Source organism: Phyllobates terribilis, unplaced genomic scaffold (assembly GCF_046119375.1).
Source record: "Phyllobates terribilis strain yellow unplaced genomic scaffold, ASM4611937v1 Scaffold_2__4_contigs__length_985480577, whole genome shotgun sequence".
Taxonomy (NCBI): domain Eukaryota; kingdom Metazoa; phylum Chordata; class Amphibia; order Anura; family Dendrobatidae; genus Phyllobates; species Phyllobates terribilis.
In genome coordinates this window covers 287525264-287545713 of record NW_027362762.1, presented here as the reverse complement: position 1 = coordinate 287545713, position 20450 = coordinate 287525264, and the positions used below count along the sequence as shown (strand labels likewise).

At 38.2% G+C, this 20450-nt stretch overlaps 1 protein-coding gene across 1 annotated transcript in view; it reads right to left on the bottom strand.

The window, feature by feature from the left end:
- Nucleotides 1-755: 755 nt before the first annotated feature.
- The window catches only part of GPC6 (glypican 6), a 1373797-nt gene continuing 1354102 nt past the window's right edge, over nucleotides 756-20450 (bottom strand). Inside the window, exons 8-10 of the mRNA XM_073664138.1 lie at nucleotides 6587-6723; nucleotides 4505-4680; nucleotides 756-1178 (exon numbers count right to left, since the gene is read on the bottom strand). Coding sequence (XP_073520239.1) covers nucleotides 976-1178; nucleotides 4505-4680; nucleotides 6587-6723 — 516 coding nt within the window. The 3' untranslated portion in view covers nucleotides 756-975. The remainder of the gene's footprint in view (nucleotides 1179-4504; nucleotides 4681-6586; nucleotides 6724-20450) is intronic.

Sequence of the window (20450 nt, the reverse complement as noted above, 5' to 3'; positions counted from 1 at the left end):
TTGTTGTAGAGATGTGTCTGCTGCTAGAACTCTGTGTGGCATTGACCTGGTCTCTAATCTGAGCTGCTGTTAACCTGCGATTTCTGAGGCTGGTGACTCGGATAAACTTATCCTCAGAAGCAGAGGTGACTCTTGGTCTTCCTTTCCTGGGGCGGTCCTCATGTGAGCCAGTTTCTTTGTAGCGCTTGATGGTTTTTGCAACTGCACTTGTGGACACTTTCAAAGTTTGCCCAATTTTTCGGACTGACTGACCTTCATTTCTTAAAGTAATGATGGCCACTCGTTTTTCTTTACTTAGCTGCTTTTTTCTTGCCATAATACCAATTCTGTCTATTCAGTAGGACTATCAGCTGTGTACCCACCTGACTTCAGCACAACACAACTGATGGTCCCAACCCCATTTATAAGGCAAGAAATCCCACTTATTAAACCTGACAGGGTACATCTGAAGCTCATCAAGAGAAGGCCAAGAGTGTGCAAAGCAGTCATCAATGCAAAAGGTGGATACTTTGAAGAACCTAGAATATAAGACATATTTTCAGTTGTTTCACACTTTTTTGTTAAGTATATAATTCCACATGTGTTAATTCGTAGTTTTGATGCCTTCAGTGTGAATGTACAATTTTCAAAGTCATGAAAATACAGAATAATCTTTAAATGAGAAGGTGTGTCCAAACTTTTCGTCTGTACTGTATATATATATATACAAATAAAATCTGATACTTTCCAAAATCAATAGAACTTACATACTAAAATGTCTGGGAATGAAGACATTTATTTTAGTAACATTTGGAGAGTGATTTCTGCTGGAGTAAAGAAATAAAGAGACACGGAGATATAGGTAAGAAGAATGTACGTAGAAAATTGTCAGCATTGGTGGGAAATGGTCCATTGTCCAGGTGTGTAATAAAAAGAAGATAATTGACTATTCTCATAACTAAAACAGTTTCTGCTGTTGTCCTGGAAATGTTCTGATTATCTCCATTGTCTCCCCAGTACTAGGACAATTGATGTGAACAGTACATAGAGCGACTGGTTAAGAGCAGGTGCCGCAGAATATTCCAGCTCTCTCCTGTCAGGTTCAAAGGGTAGAGCTTCTGTAGTGATGTAGTCGTACTCTGTGGGACAGATATCATCCATGCAGCCACTGCCACTCCCTGAGCCACTTGTTTCTTCACCTTTGAGAACAAGACAGACAAAAATCTGTTTATTATTCATCACTTATATAATAGTATTGTCTGTATATTGTATCAGTGCCAGCAACATTCACGAAGACCATAAAGCTACAATATTATTATTTACATTACATGTGGAGAATAATACAAATATTACTAATAGCGGACTTGTGGGTAGACTTTTAGACATTATTGGAACCATGGCTATATAGTCTTTGTGGAGACATGGGGGTCAGTGGGAGCTCTTGTCAGCTTGGATCAGGGCTCATCCCACTGAATACCCACTCTCTTTTCCCATGGGTAGACAAAACAGGGTGAGGGTAAAACAGTGTGGGAATAATTTATTGAACCACCAACAGACAATAAAACATCTAGAACAGTCCCAGCAAAAAACTCAAGATGGTGCAAAATTACAGAGTCTCACCCTTCCGCTGACTCGCTGGGATTAGATCAGCTGTGATTTCGGGGCTTTCAGGGCTGACTACCCCCCAGTGGCAGGTCTCTTTTGGTGGGCACCCACAGAGAGGAGATAATGACAAGCTTAGGAAGCTGACAGTCCATTGAGGCACGTGACCAGGTGACTGGATGGTCGCAACCTGACTTCTACGAATGTTTCCATGGGGTCAGGCGACCAGATGGTCCCAACCTGGCTTCTTCAAATGTCTCCATGGAGACAGGTGACCGGATGGTCTCAACCTGGCTTCTCTGAACATCTCCATGGAACCAGGCGACTGTTGGGTCCCAATCCTGGCTTCCCCAAACATATCCATGGGGCCAGGAGACCGGATTGTCCCTAGCTGGCTTCCCCAAATGGGTTCTGTGATAGTCAATAGAGCAAATCTGTGTTCTTCCAGCTGGGGTTGTGGTCCTCTAAGTTGACATCCTGTAAAGTCACATCTGTGTCCCTCTTGATGGAGCCATGTTGTCCTGGCAGCTATTCTGTCAAGTCACTCTTGATACCGAGGCATATCCCCTTATATATCCATTTATATAGTTCACAACTGTCCTTCAAGCCATCATCCACAGGTTAGAGGGAAGGTGTGATGAGATCAAATCGCATTGTTTGAGTATTTAATCAACCTGCCTAGTTTGTCCTCCTTTGATTTTCAGGTCAACAAACGAGTTGGCCTGGTACAATGTGTAATCAACATATTAACAAACATACAGTTGAATTCAAAATTTTACATACACTATATAGAAAGACACATATGCATGTTTTTCTCAATATCTGACATGAATTCAGAATAAACCTTTCCCGTTTTAGGTCAATTAATATAATTTTTAATATTTGCCAAATGCCAGAATAATGAGAGAGAGGGAATGTTTGAAGGCATTTTTATTACTTACTGCAAAGTCAAAAGTTTACATACACTAAGATTACTATGCCTTTAAACAATTCTGGACTTCCCATATGATGTTGTCATTTGTTTGGGAGCTTCTGAGTTTTTTTGGCAACATCTGAGTTAATTAGAGACACACCTGTGGATGTATTTTAATGCACACCTGAAACAGACTGCTTCTTTTTGTAGCATCATGGGAAAGTCTAAAGAAATCAGCCAAGATATCAAGAAGAGAATTGTGGACTTGCACAACTCTGGCTCATCCTTGGGTACAATTTCAAGATACCCGAAGGTGCCTCGTTTATCTGTACAAACAATTATACGCAAGTACAAACAAGATGAGAATGTCCAGCCATCATACCGCTCAGGAAGGAGACATGTTCTGTGTCCCAGAGATGAATGTGATTTGGTCCGACATATGCATATCAACCCAAAGACAAAAGCAAAAGACCTTGTGAAGATGATGGCGGAAGCTGGTAAGATTGTGCCAATAACCACAGTGAAACGAGTATTGTATCAACATGGGCTGAAAAGCCACTCAGCCAGGATGAAGCCATTACTCCAAAAGAAACATAAAAAAGCCAGATTAATGTTTGCAAATGCACACAGGTACAAATACCTTAATTTTTGGAGACATGTCCTGTGGTCTGATTAAACTAAAATTGAACTTTTGGGGCATAATGACCATTGTTACATTTGGAGGAAAAAGGGAGAAGCTTGGAAGCCTTAGAATACCATCCCAACTGTGAAACACGGGGGTGGCAGCATCATGTTGTGGGGTTGTTTTGCTGCAAGAGGGACTGGTGCACATCACAAAATAGATGGCATCATGAGAAAAGATTATGTGGAATACTGAAGCAGCATCTCAAGACATCAGCAAAGAAGTCAAAGCTTGGGCGGAAATGGGTCTTCCAAATGGACAATGACCCAAAGCATACTGCCAAAATGGTAACAAAGTGGCTTAAGGACAACAAAGTCAATGTTTTGGAGTGGCCATCACAAAGCCCTCATCTCAATCCTATTGAAAATTTATGGGCAATTTTGAAAAGGCAGGTGCGAGCAAGGTGGCCTACAAACCTGGATCAATTACACCAGTTTTGTCAGTAGGAATGGGTCCAAATACCAACCAGCTATTGTGAGAAGCTTGTGGAAGGATATCCCAAATGTTTGACCCAAGTCATTCAGTTTAAGGGCAATGGTACCAAATACTAATGAAATGTATGTAAACTTTAGACCTTGCAGTATGTAATAAAAATGACTTAAAACATTCTCTCTCTCATTATTCTGGCATTTGGCAAATATTAAAAATTATGGTAATCCTAATTGACCTAAAATGGGAAAGGATTATTTTGATTTCATGTCAGATATTGAGAAAAACATGCATATGTTTTATTTTATATAGCATATGTAAACTTCTGGTTTCAACTGTATATTGTTCAATTACCCTTTGTTCCTGTCTTGCAAAGATAGCAGTACAATAAACTGTATGAGCTGATATAAGAGGCACACGGAAGCCATTCAACAATGTACAAATATCAATTCAACCTACAAGAAGAGTCAACATTCAGACAATAGCCTATGTCTACTGGCCTACTGAAAATAGATTTAGGATTAAGATTAAATGCTGTGTCATCACTGTCTTGTTCTACAGGATTGCTTTGAAATACAGGCAATAGTGTATGTAAAGCACTGTGAAATATGATAGCACTATATAAGCATAATAAATAAATAACAATGACTATGTGTTCACCCAGGGCTAGTTCCTCTCAGCCACATGGGCTGATTTTATAATAATTATTACATTATTATAATTTTTTAGTATCTTCTCTTTGTGTGTGCTAAAAACTGCTCTGTGTAAACATTACCTGAGTTTTCCAGAAAGCAGTTGCTATCACTTAAATGAAGGCCTCACGAGTAGCAAAAAATGGCATTAAAATTAGTCATTACTTAAAAATGCACATTTTGTACATAAGAACTTCTTCAACTTACTTGTATCTTGAAAGTTAACATCATTTCCAGTGAGAGCATTCCTCAGCTTATTTGTCATTGCTCGGAGTGCCATTATTTGCTGTCTAACGAATGTGTCCGGCCTTGTGATGTCTACATCCACCTCCGGATTATTGATCTGATTTATCAGGCCATCCGTCATGACTTCAGGCAGGTACCTGGCAAGTCAAACTGTAGTTAATTTCATAAAAGTCAATTTCTAAGGAAACACAGTTCTGGAAGACAGGATCCTGCCCTTCTTTTTCAAGGATTTCTCATGTTGGCAGCCATTCTGTCTCGGATCACAGAAGTCAGGCCTTGTCTCTCAGGCACCTCTCTTCATTTTTCACAGGTTTCTCAATGTAGTGGAGAACTAGCGAAAATACTATTTGAGTATTACAATAATTTCACAGTAGGGCACTTGGAAAAACGAAATAAAAAGATCTAATGCTTTGAATTACTATAATCGGTGGCTGCAGTTAAGATTTCAATAAGTAGGTACATTTTTTTTTTTAGAAATCCATGAGCTTTGTCCTCGTCTGCTTTCATTTTCACATCACACAGGATGTAAAGAACATTAATCTGTATGAGATCACTTATCGCTGTGAAGCTTTCAGCTGCATTTCGCGAGAGCGACACAGTTCAATATCATGAATAATTTGTCAGCATGAAAATTTGCAGTATTAAAAAACATCTGATAGATTAAATGTTATAATAGCACTTGATTGAATGGGTTTATTTTTGCAGGATGCTGCTTTATGATGCTTGTTTTCATTTCTAATGATGAACTATCCCTTTTCCCAAATATAATCATCACTAATGTTAAAAAAGACCATAGAGAGCAAATCATCTCAAGGACTCTTTATAGTCTGCGCAGCTAGTTAAATCAGTGACAAATGAGTCCTCTCCTATTGTTTTTCAAGCTTGAATTTTTCCATTTATCAGTTTTTACTGTCTGTCAAAGGTTATTCTATTTTGTTAGTCGCTTTCATCAGTTATATTTTCCTTTATAGTAATTTTTAACCATGTGCATTCACTTTGTTCTCTTTTAACTGAATCTGATTAATTTATTAACAAGAAGGAGGGAAAGCGATGTGAATGTAAAGAAGGATCACAGTAATTAGTTTATCCATATTGATCTGAAGAACAACAAAAAATTCCAGGTTTGGAAGATTCCTTTATGATCCCAAATAGCAACCAGACTGTACATTTACCTTTCTCTAACCACAAACATTCTGATTTTGTGACAGATTTTTTTTTACTATAAAAGCAATTATTAAATAGGGTCTGCAACTTAAATTTATTGTAAAATATGGAAAGTGAAAAATCTTTAACATCTATGTACCTTTACTGCCCATTGTTCCTGGCAATTCTGCTTTGAGATTTCAGAAATCTAAGATGGGCTATTTGCTAAGATTCATTACCAGATAAATGCATTTAAAGGGAATCTGTCAGCAATTTTTGCTACCTTATCTGACAGCTGCATAACGTAGACAAAGAGACTGCAAATCAAATGAAGTATCACTTGGTTTACTGGGTGCAGAGGTTGTGACAGAGTTTTTAGTTATAGCATGCAGCAGAGCTCAGAGAGCTGACTCACCCACACCATGCTCTGTGTGTACATTGTCTATTGACAGTGAGCTGCTTATCACAGGAGGGGGCGGAGTCAGATGAGCAGTTGGGTGCACATCAGACCTGGCAAAGATAATCTCCAGGTGATAAAACCTTCAGTGTAAGTAAACTACACCACACAACTTAATAAATGACACATCATTGAACTATGTATTTTAACCCCTACCTCATGCTGTCCTCAAATTAGATAGCAAAAACTTGCTGACAGATTCCCTTTAAAAAGATGAGTTGCTTGCATGTAGTTAAAGATCATGAGGGGATCACTAAAAAATTAGCTCTTTAGTGTCAGAGGGGTCAATTAAGAATTTATTTAAATTTTTTACCTCTTTTTGCCGAATGATTTTTGGAATTTTTTACATACATTACTGCTAATTGCAACCCTTAGGAATATATATTGCTTAAACATACTGTATATTATTTACCAGGCATTTTAACAATATTTAATGAGATTACCGAGCTTTGCTAAGACCATTCCAGCACTGCTCTTGATTGGACTCGGCTCCTGTTATTCTCTCTTCCTTACAGATGGAATGAGGCAAAGTGGACCACATTTTCTTTGAAATCTTCAATCTGTCTTTGATCTCTGTTACCTGAAAGTAAAAGACAAGTGTGATCATTAATTGGATGTGTAAAAGAAATATATAACGGTTAGTGTATACTAAAGCAGATCGGTCATTAGATTTCACAATAGATCTTAAAAACTCATTTACATTTTAGGAAAAACGTGGATTTCTCTAAGACATTAGAATTTAAGATATTAGTTTGTTCAACTTTCTATTCCTTGAATGCCCATATAGACAGCTTAGGAGGGTTGATCCTACTGACCGATTCCATAGCATCAGATATAAACACAAATTATATTTATTTTTACTTTCCTCTTCAATCCAAGGGTTATATCTATATCCGTATTATGTTCATACGGATATAGATTTTTGGGCTATATCTATATCCGCATTTTGTTAATTTTTTTGGGTTTAAAACAATAGAAAAAATATATATCCGTTGTACTGGAATTTAAAAGGGTAAATGTTATTGTATTGTTACAAATAGAATTATTTTTTCTGGATTTAAATGGGCTCTCTCGTAAATAAAGAAAATGATTACCTGAAAAAAATATATTACTGTAAATAAATGGATAAACGTATTATTTATTAATGCTCGCTTTTTCTATGGGGCAATTATAAGGTTTTCAAAATGGTTGCTGTCACATAACTGAACATAACAAAAAAACGTCCTAGGCACAAAGCAGCATCGCAGGATGCAACGTCTAAGGAAAGAAAGCTCTCCTGGCTTCCTTGGTTGTCAGCTATGAGGAGAGGAGGGAATGTGCTAATATGAAAGCTGAGATCATTTCTCAGCTGAAGCACAGGCAGGTAAGTCAAAAGTTGTCAGGAGAAAGGAGGAGGGACAGAACTGGACTAGACGAGATGCACACGGTTGAAGGAGATACTTGTATATACTCTGTTAGAAAGCAACACTTTTCACAGCTTTCAACTAAGTCCGTCCTTCCTCCTCTCTTCTTACAACTTCTTAGACCTGTGCTTCAGCTGAGGTGTCATCTTAGCTTTAATGTACACACATTCCCTCCTGTCTCTCCTTACACATTCCCTCCTGTCTCTCCTTATACATTCCCTCCTGTCTCTCCTTATACATTCCCTCCGGTCTCTCCTTATACATTCCCTCCTGTCTCTCCTTATACATTCCCTCCTGTCTCTCCTTATACATTCCCTCCTGTCTCTCCTTATTCATTCCCTCCTGTCTCTCCTTATCCATTCCCTCCTGTCTCTCCTTATTCATTCCCTCCTGTCTCTCCTTATACATTCCCTCCTGTCTCTCCTTATACATTCCCTCCTGTCTCTCCTTATACATTCCCTCCTGTCTCTCCTTATACATTCCCTCCTGTCTCTCCTTATTCATTCCCTCCTGTCTCTCCTTATCCATTCCCTCCTGTCTCTCCTTATACATTCCCTCCTGTCTCTCCTTATACATTCCCTCCTGTCTCTCCTTATTCATTCCCTCCTGTCTCTCCTTATCCATTCCCTCCTGTCTCTCCTTATACATTCCCTCCTGTCTCTCCTTATACATTCCCTCCGGTCTCTCCTTATACATTCCCTCCGGTCTCTCCTTATTCATTCCCTCCTGTCTCTTCTTATACATTCCCTCCTGTCTCTCCTTACATCTAATGGCAGAGAAGACTTTTTCAACAAGCACAATCTGTCCTGCTGTGGATATAAACCTAACCAAAGAAGGAAATTACAAAAAATACCAAAAATTAAAGTATACCAACTAAAAGCAAAAGAATCCAAAATACTCTGGTAAGATAAATAAATCAATAACCAATATTAATCAATAATCATAATTTTATTAACAGAAAATAAAAACTAAAAAGAACATAACACGAAGACAAGATTAAAAAATTGTATGATTGGCATAAAGGAGCAAGAGGTCGCCAGTTCATTGCAGGAAATTGGATAGAACAATATATGGTATGAATGAATGAATATATAAACCAAACCAGTCTTGGCTGTGATAAATTAATTATTATATGAATATACTAACAAACTTGATATACTGTATTAGGCAATAAATAGTTAATAGTAAGTTGAGATGTTGAAATGGTTCAATATAGTAAAAATAAAACAAAATATATCATTAATATCAAATTGTAATAATAAAGGGCAAGTGAAATATAAATAATGCTGACTGGATAATGACATATACACTGGTTGGTCTAACAAAGGTTAGTCAAAGGCAAAAAAAAAATGAAATCTATGAGGTATAGAATAAATAAATAAAACCTTTCCTACAGACCTGCGGTCTTATTGAATTGCGACTTCCCACTCCCGTTCCACGCACCCCAGGAAGTGACAGGTATTGCCTCATATATCAAGTTTGTTATTATATTTATATCATGTAATTAATTTTAGCACAATACCACAACCAACACTGGTTTGCTGTATGTTATGTATTTATTCATTTATACCATTTATTGTTGTATCAAATATCCTGTGATCAATAGGCGACCTCTCGCTCATTCATGCCAACCGTCCTGCTGTTTGTTTATGGCAGGATTTTTGCTCAATATTGTGATGGCAGCCATTTTGAAAACTTTATAATTACCCCCTAGATAAGACAATCTAAAATAATTAACAGTATTTATCTATTTATAATGTATTTTTTAATTTATGAATTTTCCTTATTTACGAGAGAAACTCTCATATTAGTAGATTAGTCAGTGAGTCAAATGAACCTTCCCTCTATATGTGATATAAATGATGGAAGTCGATCGAGAAAACCCAAGATATGTTTCCTTTGCAGGTGTATAGTCTCAGTCTTTTTCCCCAGACATTTTCATTTGAGTGAATGTAGCAACTTCAGGAGCAGCCCAAGATTTCTTGAAGTTTCACATTTAAGATAAAAGATCTGTGTGCAAAGGCTATAAGGTTGAACTTGAAATTCCTGTTTCTATTCATAGTTTCATACCCTACATTAATATTTCATTCTTTACTACAGAAAAACCTCAGTTCTATAGGTAAGATAACTTAGAAAGTAAGTAGTAGAAAAAGGGTTAAAATGGTTAGGGGCTTCAGAGAAAAAAAATAGTGGCAAATGTGATAATATATGTAACAAAACTCCAATACTCCTCATTTAATTCCACAACTGGACCATAGTCCCTCACATATCTCTTTTATCTCCTGCATGACATATTTATTATGTTACATCAGTTGTTCCAGTGAACTGGAGTTAATGCAGCGGGTGAAATAAATATTGAGCACGTCACCAATTTTCTAAGTAAATAAATTTCTAAAGGTGCTATTGACATGAAATTCTCACCAGATGTCCGTAACAACCCATCCAATCCGCAAACAAATCAAGCCATAGATGTCCATAAATTAAGGTATGTGTAATAATGAGAAATGACACAGGGAAAAGGTATTGAACATGCTTACTGAAATTTATTTAATACTTCATACAAAAGCTTTTGTTGGTGGTGACAGCTTAAAGATGCCTCCTGTATGGAGAAACTAGTCGCATACATTTGTCAGGTGTGATTTTGGCCCATTCTTCCACACAAGCACTCTTCAAATCCTGAAGCTCCAGGGGGCTCCTTCTATGAACTCTCAGCTTTAATTCCTTCCATAAATTTTCTATTGGATTCAGGTCAGGTGATTGGCTGGGCCATTCTAGCAGCTTTATATTCTTTCTCTGAAACCAAATGAGAGTTCCCTTTGGCTGTGTGTTTGGGATCATTGTCTTGCTGAAATGTACACAGTCATTTCATCATCATCCTGGTAGATAGCAACAGATTTTTATCAAGAATGTCTCTGTACACTTGTTAATTCATCCTTCCTTCAATTATATGAAGTTTGCCAGTAATGTATTTTGAAAAACAGCGCCACACTATGATGTTCCCACCTCCAAACTTCACTGTTGGTATGGTGTTTTTTGGGGTGATATGCAGTGCTTTTTGGCCTCTAAACATGATGTGTATTCTGGCATCCAAAGTCCAATTTTGGTCTCCTCTAAACAGACTATAATTTCCCAGTATTTCACAGGCTTGTCTAAATGTTAATGAGCAAACTTTAAACGTGGTTGAACATGCTTTTTGTTCTGCAATGGAGTCATGAGTGGTGAGCGTGCATACCAGCCATGGAGCTTAAGTGCATTCCTTACTGTTTTCTTTGAAACAATTATACCTGCTGAGTCCAGGTCTTTCTGTAGCTCTCCATAGGTGGTCCTTGGCACTTAAACAATTCTTCTAATAATTATTTTCACTCCTCTGTCTGAGATCTGGTTTATGGTGAAATGATGTTCTTTACACTTGTGGATTATTGCCCCAACAGTTCTCACTGGAACCTTCAGTAGCTTAGAAATTCTTCTGTAACGCATGCAATCAGTATGTTTTGAAACAATATGGTTGTGAAGGTCTTGAGACAGCTCACTGCTTTTACCCATCATGAGATGTTTCTTGTGTGGCACCTTGGTAATGAGACACCACTTTATAAGTCATCAGTTGAACCAGCTGATATATTTTTTCAATAAATGGCAGGATTGCTTTCTAATTGCTGATAAATTTCAGCTTGTATTATGACTTTCCATGTTTTTTGCACATCTTTCTTCATGTGTTCAATACTTTTTCCCAGTGTCATTTCCCATTATTACATATAACTTAATTTAAGAACATCTATGGTTTGACTTATTTGCCTGGCCTGTGTGGATTGGATGGGTTGCTACTGACATCTGGTGAGACTTTTATGTAAATAGCACTTTTAGAAAGATATATACTTATTATTAATATTTATTATTATATTGCAATTTATTACATGGCATTTTACATGTGAAAAGGGGTATACATAATAAGAAAAAACAAGTACAATAATCTTAGACAGTAGAAGTCACTGATTGGTACAGGAGGAGAGAGGACTCTGCCCACGAGGGCTCACAATCTACAAGGAATGGGTGGGAATACGGTAGGTGAGGGTAGAGCTGGTCGTGCAGCGGTATGATGGAACGATGGTTACTGTAGGTTGTAGGCTTGTCGGAACAGGTAGGTCTTCAGGCTCATTTTGAAGGTTTCTATGGTAGGTCGAGAGTCTGATATCTTGGGGTAGAGAGTTCCAGAGTAGGGAAGATGCACAGGAGAAATCTTGTATGCAATTATGGGAAGAGGAGATAAGAGGGGAGAAGAGAAGGAGAGCTTGTGAGGATCGGAGGTTACGTGTAGGTAAGTACTGGGAGCCTACGTCACAGATGCAAGGAGGAGACAGGTTGTGGGTGGCTTTGTATGCCATGGTTAGGGTTTTGAACTGGAGTCTTTGGGTAATGGGGAGCCAGTGCAGGAATTGACAGAGGGGACAGGCCGAGGAATAGCGGGGGGCAGGTTGATTAGTCAGGCAGCAGAGTTTAGGATAGATTGGAGGAGTGTGAGAGTGTTAGAAGGGAGGCCACAAAGCAGGAGGTTGCAGTAGTCGAGGCAGGAGATGATGAGGGCATGGACTAGGGTTTTTGCAGATTCTTGATTAAGAAATGTATGGATCTGGGAAATATTTTTGAGCTGGAGTCGGCAGGAAGTGGAAATGGCTTGGATGTGTGCTTTGAAGGAGAGATCAGAGTCAAGGATTACCTCAAGGCAGCGAGCTTGTGGGACTGGGGAGAGTGAGCAGCCATTTACTTTAATTGATAGATCCATTGGGGGGGTTGAGCAATATGGGGGAAAGGTGATGAATTCTGTTTTGTCCATGTTAAGTTTTAGAAATCTAGAAACCAAAAATATAGAACCGAGAAGAAGGCCAAATATAGTAAAATATAACAAACTTTATTAGATAAAGCTAAAATACATGTAGAGGGTGGGAACAAAACAACCAGGAAGAAGGCGCTGAACAGCATGTGTTCCCCACATGTGCATGTACATCACAGACCAGTAGACAAATAAACATGGTTAGAGTATATGTATAATTTCCACGAAATATATATATAAATATATATATATATGTATGTATATATACAGTACAGACCAAAAGTTTGGACACACCTTCTCATTTAAAGAATTTTCTGTATTTTCATGACTTTGAAAATTGTACATTCACACTGAAGGCATCAAAACTATGAATTAACACTTGTGGAATTATATACTTAACAAAAAAGTGTGAAACAACTGAAAATATGTCTTATATTCTAGGTTCTTCAAAGTAGCCACCTGTTGCTTTGATGACTGCTTTGCATACTCTTGGCATTCTCTTGATGAGCTTCAAGAGGTAGTCACCGGAAATGGTTTTCACTTCACAGGTGTGCCCTGTCAGGATTAAGAAGTGGGATTTCTTGCCTTATAAATGGGGTTGGGACCATCAGTTGTGTTGTGCAGAAGTCTGGTTGATACACAGCTGATAGTCCTACTGAATAGACTGTTAGAATTTGTATTATGGCAAGAAAAAGCAGCTAAGTAAAGAAAAACGAGTGGCCATTATTACTTTAAGAAATGAAGGTCAATCAGTCCGAAAAATTGGGAAAACTTTGAAAGTGTCCCCAAGTGCAGTTGCAAAAACCATCAAGAGCTACAAAGAAACTGGCTCACATGAGGACCTCCCCAGGAAAGGAAGACCAAGAGTCACCTCTGCTTCTGAGGATAAGTTTATCCGAGTCACCAGCCTCAGAAATCGCAGGTTAACAGCAGCTCAGATTAGAGACCAGGTAAATGCCACACAGAGTTCTAGCAGCTGACACATCTCTACAACAACTGTTAAGAGGAGACTTTATGCAGCAGGCCTTCATGGTAAAATAGCTGCTAGGAAACCACTGCTAAGGACAGGCAACAAGCAGAAGAGACTTGTTTGGGCTAAAGAACACAAGGAATGGACATTAGACCAGTGGAAATCTGTGTTTTGTTCTGATGAGTCCAAATTTGAGATCTTTGGTTCCAACCACCGTGTCTTTGTGCGACACAGAAAAGTTGAACGGATGGACTCTACATGCCTGGTTCCCACCGTGAAGCATGGAGGAGGAGGTGTGATGGTGTGGGGGTGCTTTGCTGCTGACACTGTTGGGGATTTATTAAAAATTGAAGCAAAACCTACAAAAGACAAAAGACAAAAATATATCTCATACCCTACCATCATTATATATAAATGTAAAGCAAAGTTGCATAATAAATTTTTTTTGTTTCTTTTTTGCTAGTGTGAACATGCTCCTATTTCTTGCATGTCTACCATCTTAGACCTCAGTTCACATTGCCTGGTTTTTTGTCTTGTTTGCATTCTGTGCAATTTAAGGGTGTGGCATCCCCTTTGTTGAGCTGACTGGTATATATGTAGCTTACCACGGGCCTGGGTGGTCTGGAGTTGGGACCCGGTCCTATTTGTCTACCCTTTTATATGCATTGCTTCAACTTTGATATACAGTAAGGTTTTTAATATAGGCAGTATAGGTACCGTCCCAATTTAGGGTCACCTTGCCGCTGGTGGGACGGCTTGTATACTTTTTTTGATCAAAAATAGTTCACTAAGTACCCTATATTTATTATGCAACTTTGCTTTACATTTATATATAATGATGGTAGGGTATGAGATATATTTTTGTCTTTTGTCTTTTGTAGGTTTTGTTTCTTTTTTGCTAGTGTGAACATGCTCCTATTTCTTGCATGTCTACCATCTTAGACCTCAGTTCACATTGCCTATTAAAAATTGAAGGCATACTGAACCAGCATGGCTACCACGGCATGCTATTCCATCCGGTTTGCGTTTAGTTGGAACATTATTTATTTTTCAACAGGACAATGATCGCAAACACACCTCCAGGTTGTGTAAGGGCTATTTGACCAAGGAGGAGAGTGATGGGGTGCTACGCCAGATGACCTGGCCTCCACATTCACCAGACCTGAACCCAATCGAGATGGTTTGGGGTGAGCTGGACCGCAGAGTGAAGGCAAAAGGGCCAAAAAGTGCTAAGCATCTCTGGGAACTCCTTTAAGATTGTTGGAAGACCATTTCCAGTGACTACCTCTTGAAGCTCATCAAGAGAATGCCAAGAGTGTGCAAAGCAGTCATCAAAGCAGTGGCATATAAAAGTTTGGTCACCCCTGGTCAAAGTTAGTGTTATTGTGAGCAGTTAAGCAAGTTGAAGATGAAATGATCTCTAAAAGGCCTGAAGTTAAAGATAACAGATTTCCTTTGTATTTTAGGCAAAAAATATATATTTTTTAATCTTTTACATTTTAAAAATGACAAAAAAGGAAAATGGACCAATGCAAAAGTTTGGGCATCCTGCATGGTTAGTACCTAGTAGCACCCCCTACTGAAAGTATCACAGCTTGTAAAAGCTTTTTGTAGCAAGACAAGAGTCTTTCAATTCTTGTTTGAGGGATTTTCATCCATTCTTCCTTGGAAAATCCTTTCAGTTCTGTGAGGTTCCTTGGTCATCTTGCATGCACTGCTATTTTGAGGTCTAGCCACAGATTTTCATTGATGTTCAGAAGAGGGGACTGTGAGGGCCATTGTAAAACCTTCAGCTTGCACCTTTTGAGGTAGCCTATTGTGCATTTTGATGTTTGTTTAGGATCATTAACCATTTGTAGAAGCCATCGTCTTTTTAACTTCAGCTTTTTTACAGATGGTGTTATATTTGCATCAAGAATTTGTTGAAATTTCATTGAATCCATTGTTCCCTCTACCCGTGAAATGTCCCCTGCACCATCGGCTGCAACACAACCCCAAAGCATGACTGATCCACCCCCATGCTTAATAGTTGGCGAGATGTTATTTTTCTGAAATTTGGTGGCCTTTTTTCTCCACACATACCTTTGATCATTGTGGCCAAAGACTTCTATTTTAACCTTTTCGGTCGACAGAACTTGTTTCCAAAATGTATCAGGCTTGTTTAGATGTTGTTTTGCATACTTCTGATGCTGAATTTTATGGTGAGGCTGCAGGAGAGGTTTTCTTCTGATGACTCTTCCATGAAGGTCATATTTGTGCAGGTGTCTCTGAACAGTAGAACAATGAACCACAAAGCTAGAGTCTGCTAAATCTTTCTGTAGGTCTTTGGAGGTTAAGCGGGGGTTCTGATTTGCCTCTTTCAGCTCTCACTGAAATTTTGCTTGGTCTTCCAGACCTTATCTTGACCCTCACTGTTCCTGTTAACTGCCATTTCTTAATTACATTTCAAACTGAGGAAAGGGCAACTTGAAAACACTTTGCTATCTTCTTTTAGCCTTCTCCTGCTTTATGGGCCTCCACCATTTTCATTTTCAGAGTGCTAGGCAGCTGCTTAGAATAACCCATGGCTGCTGATTTTTTGGCATAAAGTTAGAGGAGGCTTGGTTTTTATAAAGCTGGGAAATTTTCATCACCTGGCATTTCCTAACGATGGTAGTGAACAAGCCATAACCCTAACAGACTAATTAAGGTCAGAAACCTTGGTCAAAATTATCATAGCACACAAATCTCCAAGCGTGCCCAACCTTTTGCATAGGCCCATTTCCCTTATTGTAATTTTTTAAAATGAAAAAAAAAAAGACTATATTTATTTATTTGCCTAAAATACTACTGAAATATGTCATCTTTAATAATATGCCTTTTAGAGATAATTTCATCTTCAACTTGCTTAACTGTTCACAATAACAGTGATTTTGACCAGGGGTGCCCAAACTTTTACATACCACTGTATATATATGCTCTAAATATATAGAAAACAAGGTATATTATAATAAATAAAATGTATTAAATAGAGGTTCCCCGCATAAGAGAATAGGTAAAGTGCTATAGTGCAAGGAAGCAACAAGATGCAAGAAAGGTGCAATGATAGAGAATTCTCCTTACATGTATGCTGTCACTGGATAGTCCACCAGTATGAATAAATGATTTAGATAATGTATATACCTGCATATGAGTCTGGAGCCGAGGGGGACACATGATGAAGCGCCTACCCTGACACGCGTTTTGGCGTCAGCCTTCATCAGGAGATTTTAGAAATCTAGCAGAGAGGAACGATGAAATAGAGGACAGACATTGTGGTATTCTGCTTAGTAGGGAGGTGATATCAGGTCCAGAGAGGTAGATCTGTGTGTCGTCAGCATAGAGGTGATACTGGAAGACGTGGGACTCTATGTATGATCTGTCACAGGCCAAAAGGTATAAATGGAGAAGAGCAGGGGCCCTAGGACTGAACCTTGTGGGACACCAACAGATAGGGGGTGAGGTGAGGAGGTGGTGTGTGAATGGGAGATGCTGAATGTCTGGTCGGTTAGGTATGATGAGCTCCAGGATAAGGCCGAGCCTGTGATGCCAAGAGATGAGAGAGTTTGTAGTAAGAGGGAATAGTCCACTGTGTCAAAAGCAAAGGACAGGTCCAAGAGGAGGAGGACAGAGTAGTGTCGCTTGGATTTGGTGGTTAGTAGGTCATTAGCGACTTTAGTCAGGGCAGTTTCAGTGGAGTGATGCGGTCGGAAGCCAGATTGTAAGTGGTCGAAGAGGGATCCGGAGGAGAGGTGGGAGGACAGTTCAAGATAGATGTGTTGTTCCAGTGGTTTTGAAGCATAGGGGAGAAGTGATATGGGTTCGATAGCTAAACAGAGAGGATGGGTCAAGGGAGGGATTTTTGAGGACAGGTGTGATTGAGGCATATTTAAAGTATGAGGGGAAGGCACCAGTTGTTAGTGATAGGTTGTAGAAATGGGTTAGGGTTGGGGTAAAGATTGTGGTGAGGTTTGGGATGACGTGGGGCGGGATTGGGTCGAGGTGGTGAGATGTGATCTTGAGAGTAGAGTGGAAAGTTGATCTTCTGTAATGATGGAGAAGCTGGTTTTGAAGGAGGGCTGAGTAGTTATGAGGAGCTGCTGTGGGGGTTGTAGGCCAACTTAGAACCTTGGTGACGTGTTCAATACCTATTTCACCCGTTGTTTATGTCATAGTGATGGTGCAGGTACTTGCAGTTGCCAGCTGTATTATAGACTTGACAAGTGGGATGGGAGATAACTCTAATCCAAGCTATGCAACCTAATACTGCATCCAAGTGGATAGACAGAGGGTTGAGGCTTCTTATGCCCCCATAGTTTTTTCTATGATGCAATTGTGGGGTATGATGGGTTGTCATGGCCGCTTTGCCTTCTTAGTACATCAATCAGACTGTAATGGGATGCCTATCATAAAACGCAGACAGGCATAATACACTGCAAAACAGAAGTGCATCACGGTCAAATCCACTCAAAGAAATAAAACTTTTTTTTTTAAAAAACTTAAAAAAAGTTTACAAATAATAAAGCATAAAATCCTATAAAATGCATTTTCACAACTAAAAATGAATTAAAAATATAAAGAATAAAAAGTACACAATTTTTATCAGACCCGATCTGCAAAATGATCATTACATAAAAGCAATACAAAACAAAAACAAGCTGCCAGAATTGCTGTTTTCTGTTAATTACTACTTCCAAAATGCACAATTAAAATGGTTGTTCACTTCTCAGACAACCTTGTCTTAATCAACACATTTGACCCAGTGAAATAGCAACACGTATACTCACCTCCAGTGTGGGCGCCTTTCCAACTGTGTCAGCACTCATTCTCCATGTGCTCGCATGAGATTGTTATGTCACATGAGCCCTACTCCCAAGCAGCACTGGCTTCTCTCTCCCTGCCTTTGGACAAATCAGATATCAAGAGCTGAGGCTAGCCCCTCACTTCATCTTGATGTCTGATATGCTCGAAGGCGGGGAGAGTGAAGTCAGTGCTTATTGGGTGCAGAACTCACGTGACATAACAATGTCACGCGAACCTAGGGAAAGTGAGTGACAACACCGCTGGAATGGCGCTGGCACTAGAGGTAAGTATAAGTGTTATTTTACTGGTGCGAACATTCTCAATGAGTAGTAGACAAACCCTTTAAAAGCATTGAAAAAGCTATATGTAACCTATAATGGGACAAATGAAAACATGAATTCATCCCACAAAACTCAATCCTTAATACAACTATGTCAACAGAAATAAAATGATGGCTCTCAGAAAGTGGCAAACAAAAAAAAAAAGCACTATATAAAATTTGGTGTCACCGTAATAGTAATGACTCACCAAATAAAATAACATGACATTTATATTACACAGTGAACGGCATAAAGACAAAACCAAAAGCCACAGTCCCAAAAATTGCTATTTGATGCATGACACTCTTGTGACAAAGCATAACAACGAAACTGAACAGCACATTTGTGAATAATCTTACAGAATTTTTTTCTAAATGAATTTAAAAGTGCTTTCTATAGCTCAAAATAATGAAAAAAAGTTTCTGGTTTATTGAATTCCTTTCCATCCACAGGCATGACAAGTAACCAATCACCCTGTCACTGCAGCAGGTATCGCTGGGCTGTCCTGGTCTCATGATCAGATGTGCATTATCCAAAGAAGTCCTGCAACTCATGAACTGGTAAATAAGGCTTTAATCCAATTAACACATACCAACTAGGACTCGTTTCAGCCCATCCCAGGCTGTCATCAACAATGGATTCTTTACCTGTGAATCTAGAAATGTATATCTAATTAAATGCCTGTGCAGGTTCCTATATTTTGGAGAAATCATCCAACACGTTGGCACCGCATCAATAAATTTATCAGATCTGGAAATACTTTATTGCCACTTCCCTTTCATTTTAAAGAGAAAAAACATTCAATAACTCAACTGAAATTCCAAATTACTGAGCAGGTGATGACTCCTAGGAGGAGTGGGAATATTAAAAATATACTTTTTCGCAGAGAGGCCTTCTGAATCCATACATTGCAGACATGGGATCCCAAGGGATTAAACAGGGATTATGAGATTAGTCGTATTGTATTAGATGTATAACCTTCTTTATTTTTTCTTTCTCCCCCCTTTCTCCGGACTTTGAAAATTCGTTGATAATCTGTTCGAGAAACCTCCTCTTGTGGAATTGAATATAATGAAAGTGGATATTTTATTATGATTTAAGGTTTGGATTATGATTACGGATTATATATAATATATCATTATTTGGTTTAGCTGTCATGGTTTATCTCAATTATTTCAAAATATTAAAAATGAAAAAATTGGTATCTATAAAAAATAAAATTTAAAAATATATCAAAATAATAAAAAAATAAATGCATAAAGAGAGGAAAAATATGAAAAAAAAAGTAATGAATTGGTGATATTGATATTAAGTATTTTTGGATGAATTAGTGTTCGATGTATTTATGTTGAGAAATATCTATTATGCGAGTTTATCATTATTTCTGGAAGAAGGAATTACTTTATGATATAACAATGACAATTAATTGGTAGTTTTAAATTCAATGAATATATTAATTGAATGATCTATTATGCATTTTTGTTATCCCTTTCTTTCTGTAGCAAGAACATTTAATTTTTGTGTCGCTTCCTTATATATATATTTTTTTTGTTCTGTTTCCTTGTAATTCTCAATGCTGATGTAATTTCCTTTATATTGTATAAATACATTTTATATAATGTTGTAAAAACTTTCCTTTTTCCATTGTTGATGAAAGCCTGGGATTGGCAGAAATGCCTCTTAATTGGATTGATGTGTTAATTGGTTTAAAAACTTATTCACCCGTTTGTGACTACCGGGACTTCTTTAGATATTGCATATTTTCCACGAGCACCACTTCATACCAAGTGCCGAGCCATCTTGTGATTTTGCATTCATGATCAGATCTGGCACACTTGATGTGTGAGAGCGGTACACATGGGCAAGGTGAGTATAAAAATGCATAAATATATATTTTTTTTACTATTTTAACATTCGTTAGTCAAACCCTTTTTAAATAATGTAGCTAAATGCCGCATTAAATATATA